This window comes from Diuraphis noxia, unplaced genomic scaffold, assembly GCF_037042655.1.
Source record: "Diuraphis noxia isolate RWA-SAM2 unplaced genomic scaffold, SU_Dnox_SAM2 contig0004, whole genome shotgun sequence".
NCBI classification, from domain to species: Eukaryota; Metazoa; Arthropoda; class Insecta; order Hemiptera; family Aphididae; genus Diuraphis; species Diuraphis noxia.
The window spans coordinates 21859586-21880061 of record NW_028301714.1 but is presented as its reverse complement, the minus strand read 5'-3'; the positions used below and the strand labels follow the sequence as shown (position 1 = coordinate 21880061).

General features: G+C 28.3%; 1 protein-coding gene across 1 annotated transcript; it reads left to right on the top strand.

Moving 5' to 3' along the window:
- The first annotated feature begins 302 nt into the window (after positions 1-302).
- On the top strand, positions 303-11707 carry Polr1B (RNA polymerase I subunit Rpl135). Its single transcript, XM_015524697.2, has 21 exons — positions 303-537; positions 606-743; positions 933-1127; positions 1268-1507; positions 1581-1753; positions 1851-2000; positions 2062-2224; positions 2289-2487; positions 7404-7606; positions 7721-7933; positions 8078-8281; positions 8353-8460; positions 8541-8717; positions 8799-8897; positions 8965-9077; positions 9142-9286; positions 9359-9515; positions 9582-9707; positions 9844-9971; positions 10033-10197; positions 11419-11707. The coding sequence occupies exons 1-21, from the start codon at positions 469-471 to the stop codon at positions 11617-11619; spliced, it is 3366 nt and encodes a 1121-aa protein (XP_015380183.1). The 5' UTR covers positions 303-468; the 3' UTR covers positions 11620-11707.
- Positions 11708-20476: the final 8769 nt, after the last annotated feature.

The window sequence follows — 20476 nt, the reverse complement described above, 5'->3', positions numbered from 1 at the left end:
AAAGGTATTTAGAAAAACAGTTGATTTTAAGCAAAGGCATGTATTTCATAAAAATTATTGATATTATAAATACACAATTTAAGAATTAAGATATATCTTAAATCGTTAATAACTTAATTGAATAGGTATTTGAATTTTGATTTTTGAATATTGATATTTGACATTAATTGTTGATAATTTGATATTATTGATAATGATATTCTTTGTAGTACCATGATAAATCACTAAAATGCAAAAGCGCTAACTGTTATTCTTGCTATGACAATATCGTTAATTTTAAGAGCACCAAAAAATTAGTTTCGTTGAGTAACCTGTATATCTTAAATCGTGTCTTACCGTGATTTCCAGTGATAACGTTCAAACTGTTATCTTATATTTATCAATATTTAAAATATACAATTTGAATAATACACGTGGGTTGAACGTTTTATTCTATTAATTATTATATACATTTAAAATAAAATAAAAATGTATGAACCAACACTTAAAAATTTAACAAATGTTGACTACGGTAAACCTCCTGATCGCCAAAATCAAGTAAGTTATTGAAATGACTTTCATTATTGATAATTAATACACATAATAATTGGAAAATTATTTCTTAGATTCTACAAGAATTGGGTACTCCGCACATAGACTCCTTTAATTATATGATTGAAGAAGGATTGAATTTAGCGATCTCTGATTTGTTACCTGTTGAGTTTGATACAAAAGGAAAGTATCGTGTGAAACTTACCTTACTGGTAATTATTGTACTTTTATTACTTGTTAACAATTTTACATATAAGTTACTAAATAAATTATTGAATGATTTAACTTGAATGAAATTACAAATTTAATTAAGTAAAAGTATTAATTTACTATCTATACCATTGAAAGGTAATATGATTCTTATATTTAATTTTTCTAATAAAATCTATGTATTTTTTTAGGAAGCAGCCATTTGTAAACCTCGAGTACCTACAGGATCACTTGGTGTTAAATCAGATAGTATATATCCATTAGAATGTCGACAGCGTCATGGTACTTATTCGGGGAGACTTGAAATAAAACTCGGTTGGAGAATTAATGATGTTGAACAGGTGATAATTGACAGAGATATCGGTCAAGTACCAATAATGTTAAAGGTATTTTATTATTATTATCATTTGATTTAAGAAACATATTTTATTTTTATAATTTTTGAATATTATTAAGCTAATACAAAAAGTGTAATTACAAATATGATTTGTATTATGACACATACTAATAAAATATTTTTTTTTAGTCTAAATTATGTCATTTGGAAAAAATGTCCCCAAAACAATTAGTTAAGCTTGGAGAACATCAAGATGAATGGGGTGGATATTTTATAGTTAAAGGCAAGGAACGTTTAGTAAGGCTTTTACTAGGAACGAGAAGGAATTTTCCAACTGCTGTTCAGAGAAATACTTGGAAAAATAAAGATCAATATTTTTCAGATATTGGTATTTTGATTAGATGTGTTAAAGATGATTTAACAACTGTTGTATGTTTTATATAACAAATTTTAAATATTTATTGCAAAAAATATTTTCTATATTGAAGCAATTTATTTTCAGACAAATAATTTACATTATTTAACAAATGGCACTGCTAAATTAATGATCCCTATTAAGAAGAGGGTATTTTATGCACCAATATTTTTAATTATAAGATGTCTTACTAACAGTTCGGATGAGTTTATATTTAGACACATTATTAAGGGACATGAAGGTGATTTATATTTCATCAGGTAAATTTGTTAATCTAAATGATTTATAAGTGCATAACACTTCTATGTCAAAATTGTCAAAAATAATTTTCTTAGTAATAAAAACATTTTTTTGAAGATCTGTAATGGAAATGATGCGTTCCTTGCATGAAAGTAATATACATTGTCAAGAAGATGCTAAGGAATATGTTGGCATTCTGTTTAGACCTAGATTTTATGAATTGCCAGAATGGAAAACCAATAAAGAAGTTTGCGACTATATGCTCAGGTTTGAGTTATAATTGTCATAAATCATGTTACTAAATGCTATAATTTTCAATTTTTTCCAGGAGTTACGTTTTAATCCATTTGAATACTGATTTTGATAAACTCAAACTTTTAATTTTTATGTTACAAAAGTTATTTTCAGTAGCTCAAAATAAATGTTTAATTGAAGGTGCTGATGGAATTATGATGCAAGAACTAATGCTTGGTGGTCATCTTTATCTGAAAGTAATAGAGAAAAAAATAATATTTCAAATTAAATAATAGATTTACAAAATTAATATTTTAACAGATTCTCAAAGAAAAGTTGCAAACATGGTTGAATTTAGTTAAAATCAACTTACTTAAAGTTGACCAAGGTGGTCAGCCATCTATTGGAGATATGATGACTGCATTGAGAAGATGTGATTTAATTGAACACACTATGACAAATTTTTTTGCTACTGGTAATCTCAATAGTCAATCTGGTCTAGGAATGCAGCAAGACAAAGGTACTTCATTATGAATCGTCTAATTATTAATTCATGATTTATTTCATTGTCATTTATGGTTCTCATATAATATGATATTATATGAGAATCACAAATATTATTAATATGCAATGTACAAACAAATGTATACATAATTTTATTTTTAATTAATTGAAGTCTATATTTTATCAATTGTCATACTTTTATCAAAGTATGTGACTAAATATTAATTTTCTAAAAATATATTTTTTGACGTTTTAGACAACTTCTAAATTCATTTATCAAATTGACTGATAGCCACCAGTCTTCCTATAATTGTCAATATATTAAGTTGGTAGCTCTATGAGATTTCGTACCATATTTTTGTTAGATTTTTTCCATAAAACAATAACTGTTTATGTATTTAAAGTATCGAAAAGTATTTACTTTTTTCAAAATATTTTTTTACATATGTTAAAGTTACCTTATTTAATAAACAACAACCATCTAATTATCACTCAATGTATTTATTAACAATCACTAACAGCTCGGGTCTCGGGTTCGAAGTTGTTAAAAACCCAACGCTTTTATTAAAAAATTATATTTTTTAATATTTTTTATCCTAATAATTTTTTAAGTTTTTTACTTTTTTGAATAGCAACATAGTTTTTTCATTTCATATTTCAAAGCAGAATATTTTTCTAAAAATTTTGATACATAAAAATCGAATTTAGGACGAGTAGTTTATGAGTTATATGTATTTAAAGTTTAGACAAGCGGAGAAGTGGACAAATATTTTGCGGGGTAACCCCGTACAACTCCACTCTGCCAATCTAAACTTTAAATACCTTTTTTTTTTTTTATAAATTATGGCGTTTATTGAGAATTTACAATCTGTACATTATATACAATAAGTAAATATGATATAAGAATAATATAAAGACTGAGTGACATGAAGGAAGACTCGCAGTCAAGTCACCTTTTATAAAGAGTTTAAAATATTTTTTTTATGACTTATATAAGTGTATTTTAATGATTAAGCAGGTCTCTGCACCAGTTGCATTTGAGACGTCTTGTGGGGTTGTCTGGAAGAGTTTTTGAGGCCAGTTGAGAGATGAGGTGGTTGTGGTTCATGAAGAGTTTCCCATGAAATCTTTTGTAGAAATTGGTGGCTGTGTCGTGGACAGTTTTGATTTGGAGGTCATCGTGGAGTAATTTGTTCGTTACGTACCATGGAGCTTTGGCAATGATACGTACGCGAATTGATTGGAATGCTTGGATCGTGTTTGCATTTGATTTTTTGGTTGGGCCCCAAAGTACGATGCCGTAGGTCCATAAGGGTTGGAGGAGGCATTTGTATATAAGGATTTTGTTTTGAATGTTGGTGTTAGATCTTAGTAAGGGTCTAAGTAGGTGAAGTCTACTATTTAATTGTTTTCGTTTGTCCTTGAGGCGGGTACCCCATGTGAGTTTTCTGTCAAAAGTGAGACCGAGATATTTGATGGTCTTGCAGTGAGGAATAGTGGAATTATTCATGATGATCGGCGGACAGTCATGTGGTCTTAAGGAAAATGTTATATGCGATGACTTGGTTTCATTGATTTTAATTCCCCATTTATTGAACCAAGGCATAAGGATGTTTAGGTGAGTTTGGATTTGATGGCTGGCAAGGATAGGGTTGACACTCGAGGCAAGTATGGCTGTGTCATCGGCGTAAGTTCCGATGAGAGTGAACTGACTAACTGGGATATCAGCAGTGTAAAAAATGTAGAGAAATGGGGCGATGTCGCTACCTTGCGGAACGCCAGCTTGAATTTCATGGTGGGTTGATAATCTAGTGTTGATCCTGACTCTGAACGATCTGTTTTCGAGGTATGACTTTAAGAGTAGATAGTAGGGGGCTGAGAATATTTTTTTAAGTTTAAACAATAGTCCTTGGTGCCAAACGGTATCAAAAGCCTTCGCAACATCTAGGAAAACTCCTGCACAGTATTTTTTTGATTCGAGTGTCGAGGAGACGAAATGGGTTACGCGGTGAAGTTGATGGTTGGTTGAGTGTCTAGAACGGAAGCCAAACTGGATGTCTGGCAGAATATTTTCATTTTGAACTATTGGCATAAGTCATTTTAGTATTATTTTTTCAAACATTTTACCAAATGCCGGCAGGAGACTGATTGGCCTGTACGAGGAAGGGCTGTTTGAAGGCTTTCCTGGCTTCAATATTGTTATGATGATTGAATTCTTCCAAGTGGGAGGGAAATAAGATAGGCGAAGTAGGGCATTGAAGTCAGCCAAATAATTGATTTAGGAGGGAGGTTTTTGATGATTTTATTTGAGATTTGATTGTGTCCGGGTGACTTGTTGTTTTTCAGGTTTTTGATAATGTTGGAGACTTCAGCAGGAGTTGTGTGTTTGGCTGGTAGGGCGATTGGTAGTGGAGAGATGAGATATGTTTCAACTAAGTCAATGTGATTTTGACTAGGAAGAGAAGAATGTGGCTTGAATGAGTCAGCAAGGTGAGAAGCTAATAGATCAGTTTTGTCTTGATCGTCGACTGCTAATGAGTTGTCAACTCGGAGTAGTGGTGGAAGTGTTTCCTTATGTTGCAGGAGAGATTTGGTTTTTTTCCAAAGTGTGCCATTGTTTGGAGAAAGAGAAGCATGGTGAGATTTGTAGAGTTCATTTCTGTGGGTCTTGAGGAGAGATTTAAGTTTATTAGATAGTGAGTTGTATTTTCGCCTGTCCTCAGCATAGTGGGAATGTTGCCAGCGATTGCGGGCTCTGCGTTTTTCAGTTATAAGTTGTCTGATTTCAGGTGTGATAAGATGGTCAGACTTCGGTCCGTGTAACGGAACGGAAGCATTTTTTTTAGCATTGAGAATAGTTTCTGTAAAAGTGCTTATAGCATCATCAACTTTAAATACCTATAACTCATAAACTACTAGCTCCAAATTCTATTTTTATATATCAAAATACTTAGAAAAATATTCTGCTTTGGAATATGAAATTAAAACCCTATGTTGTCATTCAAAAAAGTAAAAAACTTAAAAAATGATAAGGATAAAAAATATTTAAAAATATAATTTTTTAATGAAAACGTTGGGTTTTTAAGAACTTGAAACCATGTAAAAAAATATTTTGAAAAAAGTATACTTTTCGAGATAATTAGTGTACCCACTTAAAAGAATCACTCTGTATAAAGGTGAAAAAATCGAAAATTTGGTATACACATTTTGATATTTTGTCAATACAGTGAAACCTGACTTAACGGACACCTCTCTTAACAGACAAAATAACCAGGTCCCGGCAAAAAGATAGGCATTCCTATGTATTTCAACCTGTCTATAACAAACTCCTTCTATTACAGACATGGACACAAATATTTTACTCGACAATTTCATAACGGAAAAAAATACATACATACTACATTGATAAGAAACACAATTAGGACATTAAGTGAAAACACGGATTATGACTAATTACATTATCCATATATACATAATTCATTATTATCCATCACGAGTTGGAAATTACCAAATCGAAGCACAAAAAACAAACATCAATAGAATCATTTTTTAAGAAATAATAAATTTATATGTAATGTGTCATTGCATGTATGTATTACATGTAATATAAAAATAATAATTTAAATTAAATTTATAATATGTGTATAATATATATAATACATATTATGATATTAATACATATTATAAAATAAAAAAACAATACAAATTGTAATTTTTAAAACATTGAAACCTGTCTACAACGGACACCTGTCTATAACGGACAATTATTTTGGTCCCGCGACTGTCCGTTATATACAGGTTTCACTGTACTAGGAAAATGTGTATATTTTTTGATGTTCTTACCCATATTTAAAATTTCTTAAAAATGTTGATAATTTCTTTCTTAACCTCAACATTAAATAATATAGGTATTTCAGGGACTAAAATTGTATGCAGTACGAAATACCAAGTGTATAATACGAAATTAAAGTATAATTGCCTGTAATAACTATAAACTTTTTTTACAGTTTTTTCTTCAATTGTATAGACCATAGTCCATAGGTAATGTTTTCAAGGTTGATAGCATTTTATTGTGGTGTAGTCTGTACTTTGTAGATAAAGAAAAATATAAATTGACTACCCTTTGTTTATGTGTATGGATTTAACTATCATTTTAAAATAGCCAAAAAATTATGTTCATTATATCCATAGATCTAGTCATAGCCTAATTTAAAAAAAAAAATGTATATGGATTAAATACATTGTTTTTTGAGTGTCAGAGCCTCTAACATTAACTTTTAAGTTATATTTAAAGTGTGTAATACAACAAAAAATATATTTTAGCCTCAGAGGCTCAGTGGTATTTATTATTATCGTTTCAGTTAACTATTAATTTAATAACAATAGTGCAATATGCATTGAATCTCATTAATCATAATAATATTCGGATATACTATATTTTAAAATATATTTTTTGGCTTATTTGAAATATTATAAATTTATTTTTTCATATTTAACATTTATTTTAGTGCATATTCAACAACATAAAATAATTTTTTTTTTTGCATATTTGAAATTTTTTCAGTTTATAGCTCTTATAACTTCCAAGTCCTACTCTTGATCTCTCCTAATATCAATTATCAAATAATTATCATCCTTAGCAAACATAAACTCAGCTTCCATAATTTTTCTAAGACATAGTCTTCCTCTATTATACTTTATTTTTCCTTAGAAAAAAGAATTCATCAATTTAAACGATAGATCCTTTTTCATATTTTTTTAAATGTTTACCACAACATCACTAGGTAAATTGATCCAATTGAAAACCGAGCGATGTTCTTAATCAGTTATTTATTTTGTTGAAGATATGTATATAATACTCATTTACAAACCCAGTACCAAATAATTATTTCAATTTATAAAATTTTATCTTTTTAAATTTCTTTATCATAGGTCTTACCATTTTGGTTGAAAATATTAGCCGAATGCGATATATGGCTCATTTCCGTGCAGTTCATCGTGGTGCTATTTTTGAATCAATGAGAACAACCGAACCTCGAAGGTTGCTGCCAGATGCTTGGGGTTTCATATGTCCTGTTCATACTCCTGATGGAACTCCTTGTGGACTTCTTAATCATTTAACAAAATCTTGTATTGTGAGTAACAACTAACAATTATAAAATTAGTATAAATTAAACAATATTTTTAAATGTAGCATATTATATTTAAATTAATTTGGTTTTAATAATATTAAACACATGTTTATTTAGGTCACTAAATCAGTCAGTAGAAAAATACTGCGTGACATCCCAAAGGTATTAGTATCCCTTGGTATGTGTGAAACATCATTTAAACCTCAAGATATCAATATTGGATTTGTGTATGATGTAATTCTCGATGGTCGTATAATTGGATATGTACCAGAAACATTAACACCATTATTTATTAACAAGCTTCGTACCCTGAAAGTGAAAGGCAAACAAGTAAATACAATTTAGATTCAAACGCATACAGGTGTTGCCTATAAAATAGTTACATTAATTTTCTTAGCCAATCTATACTATAATCTATACAATTCTTAATACCTACTTAATTTATAAATTATAAATTAAAACTAAAATCTTTAGATACCAGAGACTACTGAAATTGTATGGCTTCAAAAGAAAGAAGAAAATATTTTGGGTCAATTTCCAGGTCTTTTTTTGTTTACTGGAAATGCAAGAATGATGAGGCCCGTTTTTAATTTAGATTTAGAACAAATAGAGCTGATTGGAACTTTTGAGCAAGTTTACTTAGATATAAGTATTTCAGAAGATGAAATTAGACCTAATGTGTGTAAACCTCGTAACTTTTAAAAATTGAAAACTATTTTAAAATAACATGTATTATTTTCTTATTTTAGATAACTTCATATAGAGAAGTTACAAAAACAGATTTTCTTAGTCATTTAGCATGTTTAATTCCTTTACCAGACTACAATCAAAGTCCTCGTAATATGTATCAGTGCCAAGTAACTATAATAATACACTTTAAAAAAATAGATAATGTTTGTATTAAAATCTATGTTTAATTACTTATATTAAATTTTAGATGGGGAAACAAACAATGGGAACCGCTTGTCATAATTGGCATTTACAGTCGGAAACAAAGTTGTATAGGATACAAACACCAGCATCACCATTGTTCAGACCTGTTCATTATGATGCATTATCAATGGATGATTTTCCAATGGGTACAAATGCTGTTATAGCTGTCATTTCATACACAGTAAAATAAAATTTTATATTAGTATAATATATAGTATATTAGTATATAATAAAATGTGAACTATGATCACATTATTTTTAGGGCTATGATATGGAAGATGCTATGATTATTAATAAAATGGCATTAGATCGAGGATTCGCTCATGGTTCTATTTTCAAAACTGAATTAATTGAAACCAAAGTATAATAGAAATTTTATATATTAATATTATTCATTAAACCTAACCTAACTCAACTATTTTACTTAGCCACATACTTATTTTATGCGTGATCCATTTAAAGAAGATCTTTCAGATTCTTTGGGTGTAGATGGTCTTCCACATATTGGCTTAAAATTGTCTAAAGGAACACCATATTATAGGTAACTATAATTATTAAGTATTTTTACTAGTTATTCTATGAAATTAAAATATTATTTTTATAAGTTATTTTGATGAACAAATACAAGGATTTATAATAGCCAAGTATTTAAGCAATGAAGAAGTTATTGTTGATTCAGTTCGTCAATGTGGAGATTTTACAACTGGCCGAAAAATACCAAACAAAGCTACTATTACTGTGAGAGTTCAAGTGTGTGCATTTAATTAAAATATATTAAATTAAAAAAATGTATCTTTTTTTAAATTTTATTTATTTAATCAGAGAAACCCAACAGTTGGAGATAAATTTGCAAGTCGTGCAGGACAAAAAGGGATATTTAGTAAAGGCTGGCCTGCAGAAGACTTGCCATTTACAGAAAGTGGAATGGTTCCAGATATTATTTTCAATCCTCATGGATTTCCTTCAAGAATGACTATCGGTGAATATTTTTCTATACTTATAATTGTAAACTTTCTTATAAACTAATTTAAATTGTTCTCTTTAGCTATGATGATAGAATGTATGGCGGGCAAATCTGCAGCAGTGCATGGTGTAGTACATGATGCTACACCTTTTAAATATAGTGAGGAAGATACTGCAATTGATTTCTTTGGAAAACTCTTAGAAGCAGGTAAGACATCTATATTTTATTGAAAAAAATATATATTTAGTCTTTTACTCTTATCTTAGTGTTATTGATATGTTTGGTTATTTTAAAGATATAAAATTATATGAATTAAATAACATTTATTATTATAAATTCTTAGGTGGATACAATTATTTTGGAACGGAACAAATGTATAGTGGTGTAGATGGCAGAGCAATGAAGGCATCTATATTTTTTGGTGTTGTTCATTATCAAAGATTGAGACATATGGTATCAGATAAGTGGCAGGTAATTATATCATAAAACAGTATATAACTTAAAAGAAAAAATTTAACTAATTTAATTTTAGGTACGAAGCACTGGCCCAGTTGATGCTGTTACAAAACAACCTGTGAAAGGCCGTAAAAGAGGTGGTGGTGGTCGTGTTGGTGAGATGGAAAGAGATGCATTAATATCACACGGAACTCCATTTTTAATGCAAGATCGATTTATGGATTGTTCAGATAAATCAACAGTTAGTATTTACAATTTGAAAATGCTCATTATTTGTTTAGTAATTAAAATATCAATAAAATCCTTGAAGATGACCAAGATCAGGGTTTCTCAACCTGTGGTATGGATACCACTAGTAATATTCAGAAACCTCATAGGTGGTAGGAATACAACGAAAATCTCCTTTAAAAAAAAAAAAAAAAATGAATGCTCCACTATCCATTATTTACATTAAATAATAAATATTATTTTGGTTTATTTGATATTAATAATAATTTTTCATATTTATTTACTTTTTGTGCAATAAATGATTATATTACTATGATTTTCTATTTCTTAACAAAATTAAATTTTATATTTATCAAATAACCTACATATTTTTGATTCACAAAAAAAAAAAGTTATTTGGTCATGTGGTACATGAATATTTTCTAACTGTATGGGAGTATGTAGATATAAAAAGATTGAGAACCATAGTTTTAATTACCTAACAATATTGCCTTTAAATTTTATTAAAGTATGCAATACTACTGCTGAAGTGTGTGGGGACCTTAAATGTGACATAAACTGATAAAACCTTAATAGATTAAGAGGATGCTGCACCCCCATATGTTGTCTTCGTTTTACAAACGCGTAACATAGCAAATTTTATGTTCAGCAGATCACGTTTAGCTCCGTTAGTTTAAAATTTAGAGTAAATTGACCTCTTACAAAAATTAAAGGTAACATTATTATTGAAGGCATCTCGTAGGATTTTTATTATATTTTAATTTTAAAGTGAGTTATGAGTATCTTAAGATATACAAACAATTTACAATTTTAAAATACACATAACTCACTTTAAAATTAAAATATAATAAAAAGCCTACGAGATGCTTAGCTTTAAATGCTTTTAAAATTTAAGCTTTTGAGCTTAGCATAAAATTTGCTATGTTACGCACTTGAAAGAAGGAAACAACATATTATGCTGGTGTAGGCTCCTCTTAATAAAGAGTGAAATAACTGATTTATTGTGAACCTTAAGACTTAATATTCTAATGTTTTTAAGACAAAGATCATATGCGTCTGTGTCTTCCTCTTAATAAACATAAACATTTTGAATACAAGCTTTCACATAATATATTGTATTTTCTAACAATTACTAGTAAAATTATTTTAAACTAGAAAACTTAAGTATTTAGTTTATAACTGTTGTTTTTTCTAAAAAATGTTGCACTAAATTCCTAATTCTTTGTTTTTTTAGGCTCTGTTGTGTTTGAAATGCCATACAATACTTACTTCATTAATTCACTTTAAAGAAGACAGTTATTCAAGTAAAATGGCAAAATGTAAAACATGTGACTCTACTCATGTACAAGAAATTGGAATACCTAATGTGTTTCGATATTTATGTTCTGAACTCGCAGCAATTAATATTAAGCTACAGTTAAATATTGAAGTATAAATGTTTTGAAAATTAAAAATAATTACATTTTAAATTAGTTTTTATATTTTCTATTACAATTAAATAAATAAAAACTGAAACTATCTGATATGCTTGTTTTCGATCTTCTAGATGGTATTATTTTTATAGGTTTTCCTTTTGTATTCCATCATATTTCCCTAGAAACAAAAGATTATTTGTAACTTATAATCCTAAATTTAAAAATAAAATATGATATGGTGTGAATTCAGTGAAACTGATATAAAACCTTAACATTACTGTTACAACCATTTATTTATATTCATACAAAACACACAGTAATTCAACAACATGATTCTGTATAAATCAACACCTTATGTTATTTATTCTATGACACTACAATGTATCACTGACTAACGAGTCACCACACTGGTCAGTCTGCTCTTGTGTTGAGTTCCGATTAGCTGTTCCTTTTTAATTTTTCATGAATATTTTTTAGACTTTTAAATATAATTGTTTTGAAAGTCTTAAAGGCAATAACTAACATGTCGCGGCAAAGTGGAAAATTAAATTCGGAAAAGAAGAACAAATAAAAAACTTTCAGGGTCTATGGATCGATTCTTTAATAAAATACTAGATAAGCGTTACTAAAACATAATATAGAATATGATATGATTATTAACCTAAAAAGTTTCTCATTGCCATTTGCCATCTATAAAAATGTGTGTTAATTTAAATGAATTGTGTTATAGCTAGCTAGCAATTATTTTTTTAATGGTACTTGTTTAAAATTTATTAAAAACTTAATAAGCGTCAAATTTATCAGTTTTTTTAAATCTTTTATCAACTTATTTTTATTCACAGTTATTTTTTTTGTTTTAAGAAATAATTAAATTTAAAAAAATCGGGAATGTGGAAGTCGCTCTGCTGTATAGTAGGTTACAAATGGGTTACTGTAATAGATGGAATTAAATTTGAATCCAATGATATTATATCATTGTATACGAAAAACGATTCTGAGCGGAAAAGGTTTATCTGTCTAGGATATATTATAGATTATGAAAAATCAAATCTTAGATTTAAAATAAAATTTTTCTATGAATTTCTAGCATAAAATAATTTGTGAATTTTCTTGATTTTTACGTATGTTTGTCAAAATTCAAACTTTGAATCCTTGTAAAAAAAAAATTGTGACTATGTATTTCTTTTATTTTTCAACTGCTATTGTTAAAATGTGTTAGGAGCCTTGTATTAAATTTTCAAATCTTAGAATTAAAAAAAAACTTTTATGAATTTCTATCTAAGATAGTTTGAACATTGCCGTAATTTTTACGTATTTAGTCAAAATTTGAACTTTAAATGCTTATAAAAAAAAATTGTGCCTACGAATTTTTAATATTTTTTAACTTCTATTGTTACAATGTGTTAGAAGCCTTGTATTAAATTTTCAAGCTTTTCTACCGAACAAATAATTTTTTATCGATATTTATAGAAAAAAAAAACTAAAAAAGTTGAAAAATTAAAATGTCAGTAAACAGCTCAAAACAATTTTAACAAATATATGAAATACCTATATAAACATTCAGTGAAAATTTCAAGTATCTGCGGTCATTTGTTTTAGAGTTACACCAAAATAAGGAAATCGTTAAAAGTGAAAATCCAATGTTGTAAAAATTTAAATTTCAAATGCTCATAAAAATTTAATTTGAATTTCCGGTGGACTTTTTATTTGTGGTAAAGATTGAAAAACTTGTAAGGAATCTTGCATTAAATTTTCAAATCTTAGATTTAAATAGAAATTTTTTTATGAATTTCTATAGAGTGATACTTTTATCAAACAACACTCATTATTTAAAAAAGTATTGACTTTTTTCAAAATATTTTTCTACATAGTTTCATGTTGTTAAAAAACCAAAGCTTTTATAAAAAAATATTTTTTTAAATATTTTTTATCCTTATAATTTTTTAAGTTTTTTACTTTTTTGAATGGCAACATAGTTTTTTCATTTCATATTCCAAAGCAGAATATTTTTCTAAACATTTTGATACATAAAAATCGAATTTAAGACGAGTAGTTTATGAGTTATAAGTATTTTAAGTTTAGGCAAGCGGAGAAGTGGACAAACATTTTGCGGGGTAACCCCGTATACCACTCCACTCTGCCAATCTAAACTTTAAATACCTAAACTCATAAACTACTACCGTACCGCTAAATTCGAAATTTTAACGTAATTATTAATCAAAAAAAAAAATAACTTTATTAATTTATGAAATTTTAAGTATAAGTACCATTTGAAAATCAAAAGTTAATAGTGGTTTATCTAATAAATATAAGGGTGAAAAATATAAAAAAATAAACAATTCAAGAAGAGTGTAAATCTACAAATTTGAAAAAAGTCAATAATTTTTTAAATAATAAGTGTTTTTTGATAAAAAAATCACCCTAGCTGTATAATATAATTTAAACATTGCCGTAACTTTTACGTATTTAGTAAAACTTTGAACTTTAAATGCTTATAAAAAAAATCGTGTCAATGTATTTTTAATATTTTTCAACTGCTATTGTTACAATGTGTTTAGAAGCCTTGTATTAAATTTTCAAGCTTTTATACCGAACAAATATATTTTTATCGGTAATTATAGAAAAAAAAACCAAAAAAGTTGAAAAATTAAAATGTCAGTTAACAGCTTACAACAAATCTAAATATATTGAAAATTATATAAAATAATATAATTAAATGCCATATATCAACATTCAGTGAAAATTTCAAGTATCTGAGGTCATTTGTTTTAGAGTTGCACCAAAATAAGAAAATCGCTAAATGTAAAATCTAGTGAAAATCAAATGTTGTAAAAATTTAAATTTCAAAAGATCATAAAAATGTAATTTGAATTTCCGGTGGTCATTTATTTTTTGTGATAAAGATTGACAAACTTGTAAGGAATCTTGTATTACATTTTCAAATCTTAGATTTAAAAAGAATTTTTTTATGAATTTCTAGCTTAAAATAATTTGCGAATTTTCGTGATTTTTACGTATTTTGTCAAAATTCAAAGTTTGAATGCTTATAAAAAAAAAAATTGTGACCATGAATTTATTTTATTTTTCAACTGCTATTGTAACAATATGTTTAAAACCTTGTATTAAATTTTCAAGATCTTCTACTCAAAAAATAAATTTTTATCGATATTAATTTTAAAAAAACTAATACTGATCGAAAATTGGATAAGCCTATGCAATAGTTCAACTTAAGTCGAAAATTTTTGAAAATTGCATGGTGGATAGAATATACTTATATAAACATTCGGTGAAAATTTCATGTATGGTTATTTTTTTTAAAGTTACATCAAAAACCAAAATTGATTTTGTCGAAAACTGATTTCCCGTTTTCCCTTAATTTTTAGTTTGTTTATCCCGATTATTTAGAAAAATATTAAGAATTTTTTACTTTTGACCCCCCAAAGTACCAACTAGATTCACTTTCTGATTGAACGAGGTATTTAAGTCAAAAATCGAAGCATTTTTACTGCCCCAAAACGTGATGACAGACACAAAAAAAGAAAAAAAAATCACACACATCATGGTATAATCAATACATTCATCGCTCCGCTCAGAATCTAAAATATATTTTTAGACTTTTAGTCATTAACAAATTACAAATATGAACTTATGTACAAATGTTTTATAAGGTTTGTGATAGGTATTTAACTCTTTTAAGTTTTAACGTATAAATATTTTTTTATTATTATCAAAATTTCTCCCCTATCTATATGTAGATTTTTTTAGAACTTTTTTTGACTTGGAGGCCAAAAAAAAAATTATGCACTTGACCTTAATTTTATCAAACAAGCCCTGGATACAGCTCGTATTCCTTATAATATGATGTATTTTATTTATTTTCCACTAACACAGTGTAATCCGGCGTATAGTATAGGCAAAATAGGTACATTATTACAATGTTATAAGAGCTGGAGGCTTAATTTTTATCTGCGTACCACCACCACCATGTAGGATATTACTAAGAAAGGATTTTTCAAAATTCACATTTTGAAGAGGTTCTAGCGCACAAGGATTTTGAGATTTTTGACGGAAAAAGAATTTATTTATTTTTGTCAATAAATGATAACCAAAGATTATTATTTATTAGAAATCAATATTATTTTATACATAATATAACAAACGGCTGCATTGTTGCTATTGGTTATTCGGGAACAAGAGGTAAAGGTATGCATAAAATCGACACATATACTGCCATGAACAAAGAAATTATATCTTATAAGAAACACGAGAATCGAGGATAATGTAGGTATCTTGGTAGTTTGTACACAAAAACTATTTGACCGTTTTTATCAAACTATAATATGTATATCCAATTCACCACAGGCGAATTGTCCATCTCAGTCGAAATAGATCACAAAGCGATCCATGATATAGCGCTATATTTTCCATTTTATAATTTAACGGGCGAAGTCAAGTAATATATAGGTAGGTACAGCTAAAAATTAATATTGGACTACAGACTACAGTTATATAAATTAGTAAAAAATTTAAAGGGGGACGTATGCCCTGGCAAGCAAACGTGTTCAAGAATGATAAACTTAATTCAAATAAATATATAAAAGCTTATATAGGTACAAGCCTATACGGAGTTTCTCTATAATATCAAACAATATCGAAATTAATATCTATGCTAAAATCTATACAGTCCTACCCGCTACCCCATAATGCACCAGCTCTCTTCCAGCACTTTTTTAATACACTAGGACAAAGATTTATGATCGGAAGCAGTGGGAGGGTTACCCTCCACAACGACCACAACAAGCCACAAGGGCCAAATTGAAGATGTCAAATTTTAAACATATTATCAATAATGTAATAACATGGTATTATGGTATTATGGTATTATATAATATTATAATATAATGGTTTGTTTATTTTATAAAGCATAATGAAAAAAATAACCTATTTTAAAATAAATATAAATATTGTTAATAATTAAATTGTAATCGAATAATAATAATAGTAACATTCGACCGCACAACACTGTCGGCACTCACACACATTATATTATGGTATATAAATAATTTGATGTGGGGAAATGATCGGTCGATAAGAATATTTATATCTTAGTTCGTGACTGTCAGTATGTACTAAGCAATATGCATCTGTGTACAACATAAAATATTAAACAATATAACGTTATAACACTTATAACGTTTATGAAATGGACCCAGCAAAAAAAAAATTAAAAACATTGGATTCTTCAAGACAAATGAAAAGAAGACAGTGAAGGTCAGTATTATTATTTATTATTATATTTAAACTATTATTGTTGTCTACCGCAGTACCGCCTACGCATTGATTTAATTCGATTAAATCGATACGACGATACCTATATTTAATTTTATAACTAATAAATTACAAATATTAAACCGCAAAATTCATTATGGTTTTTCTTGGAATAAGTTGCGCGAATAAAGTTACCCAATCGCTTTAATTTTCAATTTATTAATATAAAGATTTTATCTATATTGACTGTATTATTATAAAAATATAATTAAACATAAATATAATTTTAAGCAAACCATGTGTATAAAAATAACGAGAGGATCGCGACACGCCGACACAGCTAGATTTTCGGAGCAGTTATATATTCTATTTTAAATAGATAGTTTTTATGACGCAGTTGTCTAAACGTTACCTACGAGCAGGGTCGGACATGCAACAGACTGGTATTAGCCAGTGAGGCCCCCTTGTCTGTATGACGATATGGGGCCCTACCTAACAGAAAAATCATAATTATCTCAAAAAATTATGAAGAAGAAACTCTAACACGTTGTTCTATTGATCAAAACTGTCAAAAGTGTATTCCATGTGCTATTAAATTATTGAAAGATTTTAATTTACATAGTAGCGCATACTCAGATTTATATATTGTATATGAAACTTTATAACAATTTCTTTTACCCAAGTCTCATGTGAACGTTCTTTCTCTAAGCTTAAAATTATCAAAACTCGTCTCAGATCACTTATTGGTCAAGACTTGTTGGAATCCTTAATTTTAATAAATTCTGAAGCAGATATTATTTCCGAATCCTATGATGACATTATTGATAAGCTTGCAAGTATATCTAATGAAATGAAGCGATTGTTATTTTAGAATAAAATTTTTCTAATTATAAATTATTAAATTATAATTATTACAATCCTTGATTTAGAATATTATAAAAGTTGTATTTAAAGTGAAATGAAATATTATTATTTCATTATTTGTTTATATTATGTCTTAACAATTAACACAATGCCTTTGATTCTATAGGTATACTCTTCTACATTTACCTACTTGCCTTAAATTAATAAATAACATTTTTAACGATTTTGTAAATTATAAAGTTTATTAATTTATTGTTAAAAAAATTAATCATATTTTTTAAGCGAATTATTATTTATCACTATTGTTGAGGCTCTTTATAAGTAAATTGCCGGTGAGGCCCTTGGTACCCAGTCCTGACCCTGCCTACGAGATCGGTACACTCGTAATCACTGTTCGTTGGTATCGTAATACTCTCGTTAAAAATATGTTGACGAATTGGTAAATAAAAGAAGAAAAATTGACTTTATAATTTAATTTGTGACAACACAATTTACTCTATATTTGAGCATAGAGATACGGGCTCCTAACAAAAAGATATAATATAATATTATGTAATTTTTTTTATCGGGATTTTTTAATTAAAAATAATGGTTTTAACCTGTATTTTAATTCTTTAACATTAAGGACTAATTACTAAAAGGTATAATAAAGATTAAAGAGTATTTTATACTAATTTATAAAATTATTTCACCCCCCTTCAAAATAATTTTGTAAATGATCGGAAGCGATCCTAAATGCGAAAACCTACGAGTATAATATAATGGGGCGTGGGATCCCAAACGGCTCCCGTCTATTGTTTATTTATTTCCAAATGGCTCCCATCAAATAAGGTTTTACGAACAGGTAAATTCTCAAACAGCTCCCGTCGAAAACAAAATGTACAAACAGGTATTATTGTATAATTTTACTCTACAATAATTATTGGACATTTATTTATTTATTTAGCCGTTTATCTTCCGAAACAGCCTACAAATAACTGCGTGATGTTTTTACGCTCCTCGTAATGCTGTTGTTATACCTAAAGTATATACAGTTCCTGTGCAGTGTGCATGATATTTTTAAATTTAAAATTTATAAAACGGAATACCAAAAATATAGGATATATTGAAAAACCAATATACAATCTGGAACGCAAATTAGAGCTCGAACTGCTTGAAGTCATTTTAGTACACTAAGATCGAAAAAAAATAAAAGCTTGTTGAATAAAATATCATTTACGAGTTTTCGCCAAACAAAATAGCACGCACATGCTGTACATGAAATAATTGCGCCTAACAAATTTACTCGATATGTATAATTTTTTTTGTATTTTTATCTATACAAACATTTTTTTAACGTTAAAAATTTAAAATTTAAATATAAGCTTTTTTATATATAATTATAATAATATACTTAGAGTACTACAAGATATTTTAACTACTCCTCTTTTAAGACAATCCTAACTGTATAAAGTGAGAAGGAATTTATGTTGTAAAAATACTGGGGAGCCGTTTAGGAATTAACCTATTCGTTAGACCTTTTTTGACGAGAGCCGTTTTGAAATTGAGCTTTATGTAAAACGGGAGCGTCGGGAGCCGAATCGGCTATCACGTCAAAACCCTTGAGTATATGGGTAATCTATTGCCACAAAATAACTATAAAATCCTGGCCCATCTTTTTCTTACCTAGTACCTATTATCCTACTTTCCTTAGAAAAAGACTAAATATACTAGATATCTTCACAGTGGCGTCATTTGAGGGGTGGGGGGCAAGGTGGGCATTTGCCCCCCCCCCTTGTCATTAGCGGGCTACTATCGGGCCGGTCGACTTGGCCGGCCCGGGCCGGGTATATGGTGCTAGTTTTGGGCCACAAGCCCGCAAAAATGATTCATAACATTCATGTCATTGCTGAATAGAATATAACCATGATTCGTGGCTCCTACTAACACGTAAATAAGTAGCTAAAAGCATTAAGCATATATTAATTACTCAATGCTAAATACTAATAGGTAATAAGGGTATCCCTCTACATATTATATTTTATATACCTATGTATTAATAAGTCATTGTTATCTTTAAAAAAAAATGTGTTATTTATGCCTATAAAGTAACCACAGTTATCACAGATAACAAACTAGTATGTATATAATTGTGTAAGATGTAAGAAGACTGTTTGTACTGAGATAAAAAAGTAATTGTTAGCGAGTGGTTTTTTTTTAAATTATGGCCTATGGGCCGGTCGAAATTTTTGCCCCCCCCCCCCCCTATCAAAACCTGAAATGACGCCACTGTATCTTCATCACGAAAATCCCAAACAGCCCACACATCACATTAATCAACCTCAATGAGACAATGATCTACTTATGCTCTGACCACTCGTCAGTCATTCTCACAATAGACACTGTTGCCTCAAACAAGCCAAGCAAACCCAGTTTGACTGTTGGTAATGACAACTTCAAATGATTCAGGGTCGTCAACATTTTCTACGACCATATTAAGATATTGTTTGGTACTTTGTTTTAACAACTGATCGATGGTGATCAATTAAACGACTTACAACTTACACTAGTTTTAATCATTTTGAATTAGTTAATACTAAATTATAAAAAAAATATAGTTGGAACAACAAATAATTTTGTAAAATATTAAAAATAACAAATTGTTAAATGACCTTTAGACTTTAATGTTACGAATGTTACGATAGACAAAGGTCCTTATATTATAAATTGTTAAATATATCAGAAAACTAGTTATTGCTGTTATTG

Bases quoted from the DNA above. Each gene is read 5' to 3' on its own strand.
- Polr1B (XM_015524697.2), top strand. From the start codon at position 469: ATGTATGAACCAACACTTAAAAATTTAACAAATGTTGACTACGGTAAA. The intron at 538-605 runs GTAAGTTATTGA...ATTATTTCTTAG, and splicing joins CTCCTGATCGCCAAAATCAA to ATTCTACAAGAATTGGGTAC. The intron at 7,607-7,720 runs GTGAGTAACAAC...ATGTTTATTTAG, and splicing joins ATTTAACAAAATCTTGTATT to GTCACTAAATCAGTCAGTAG.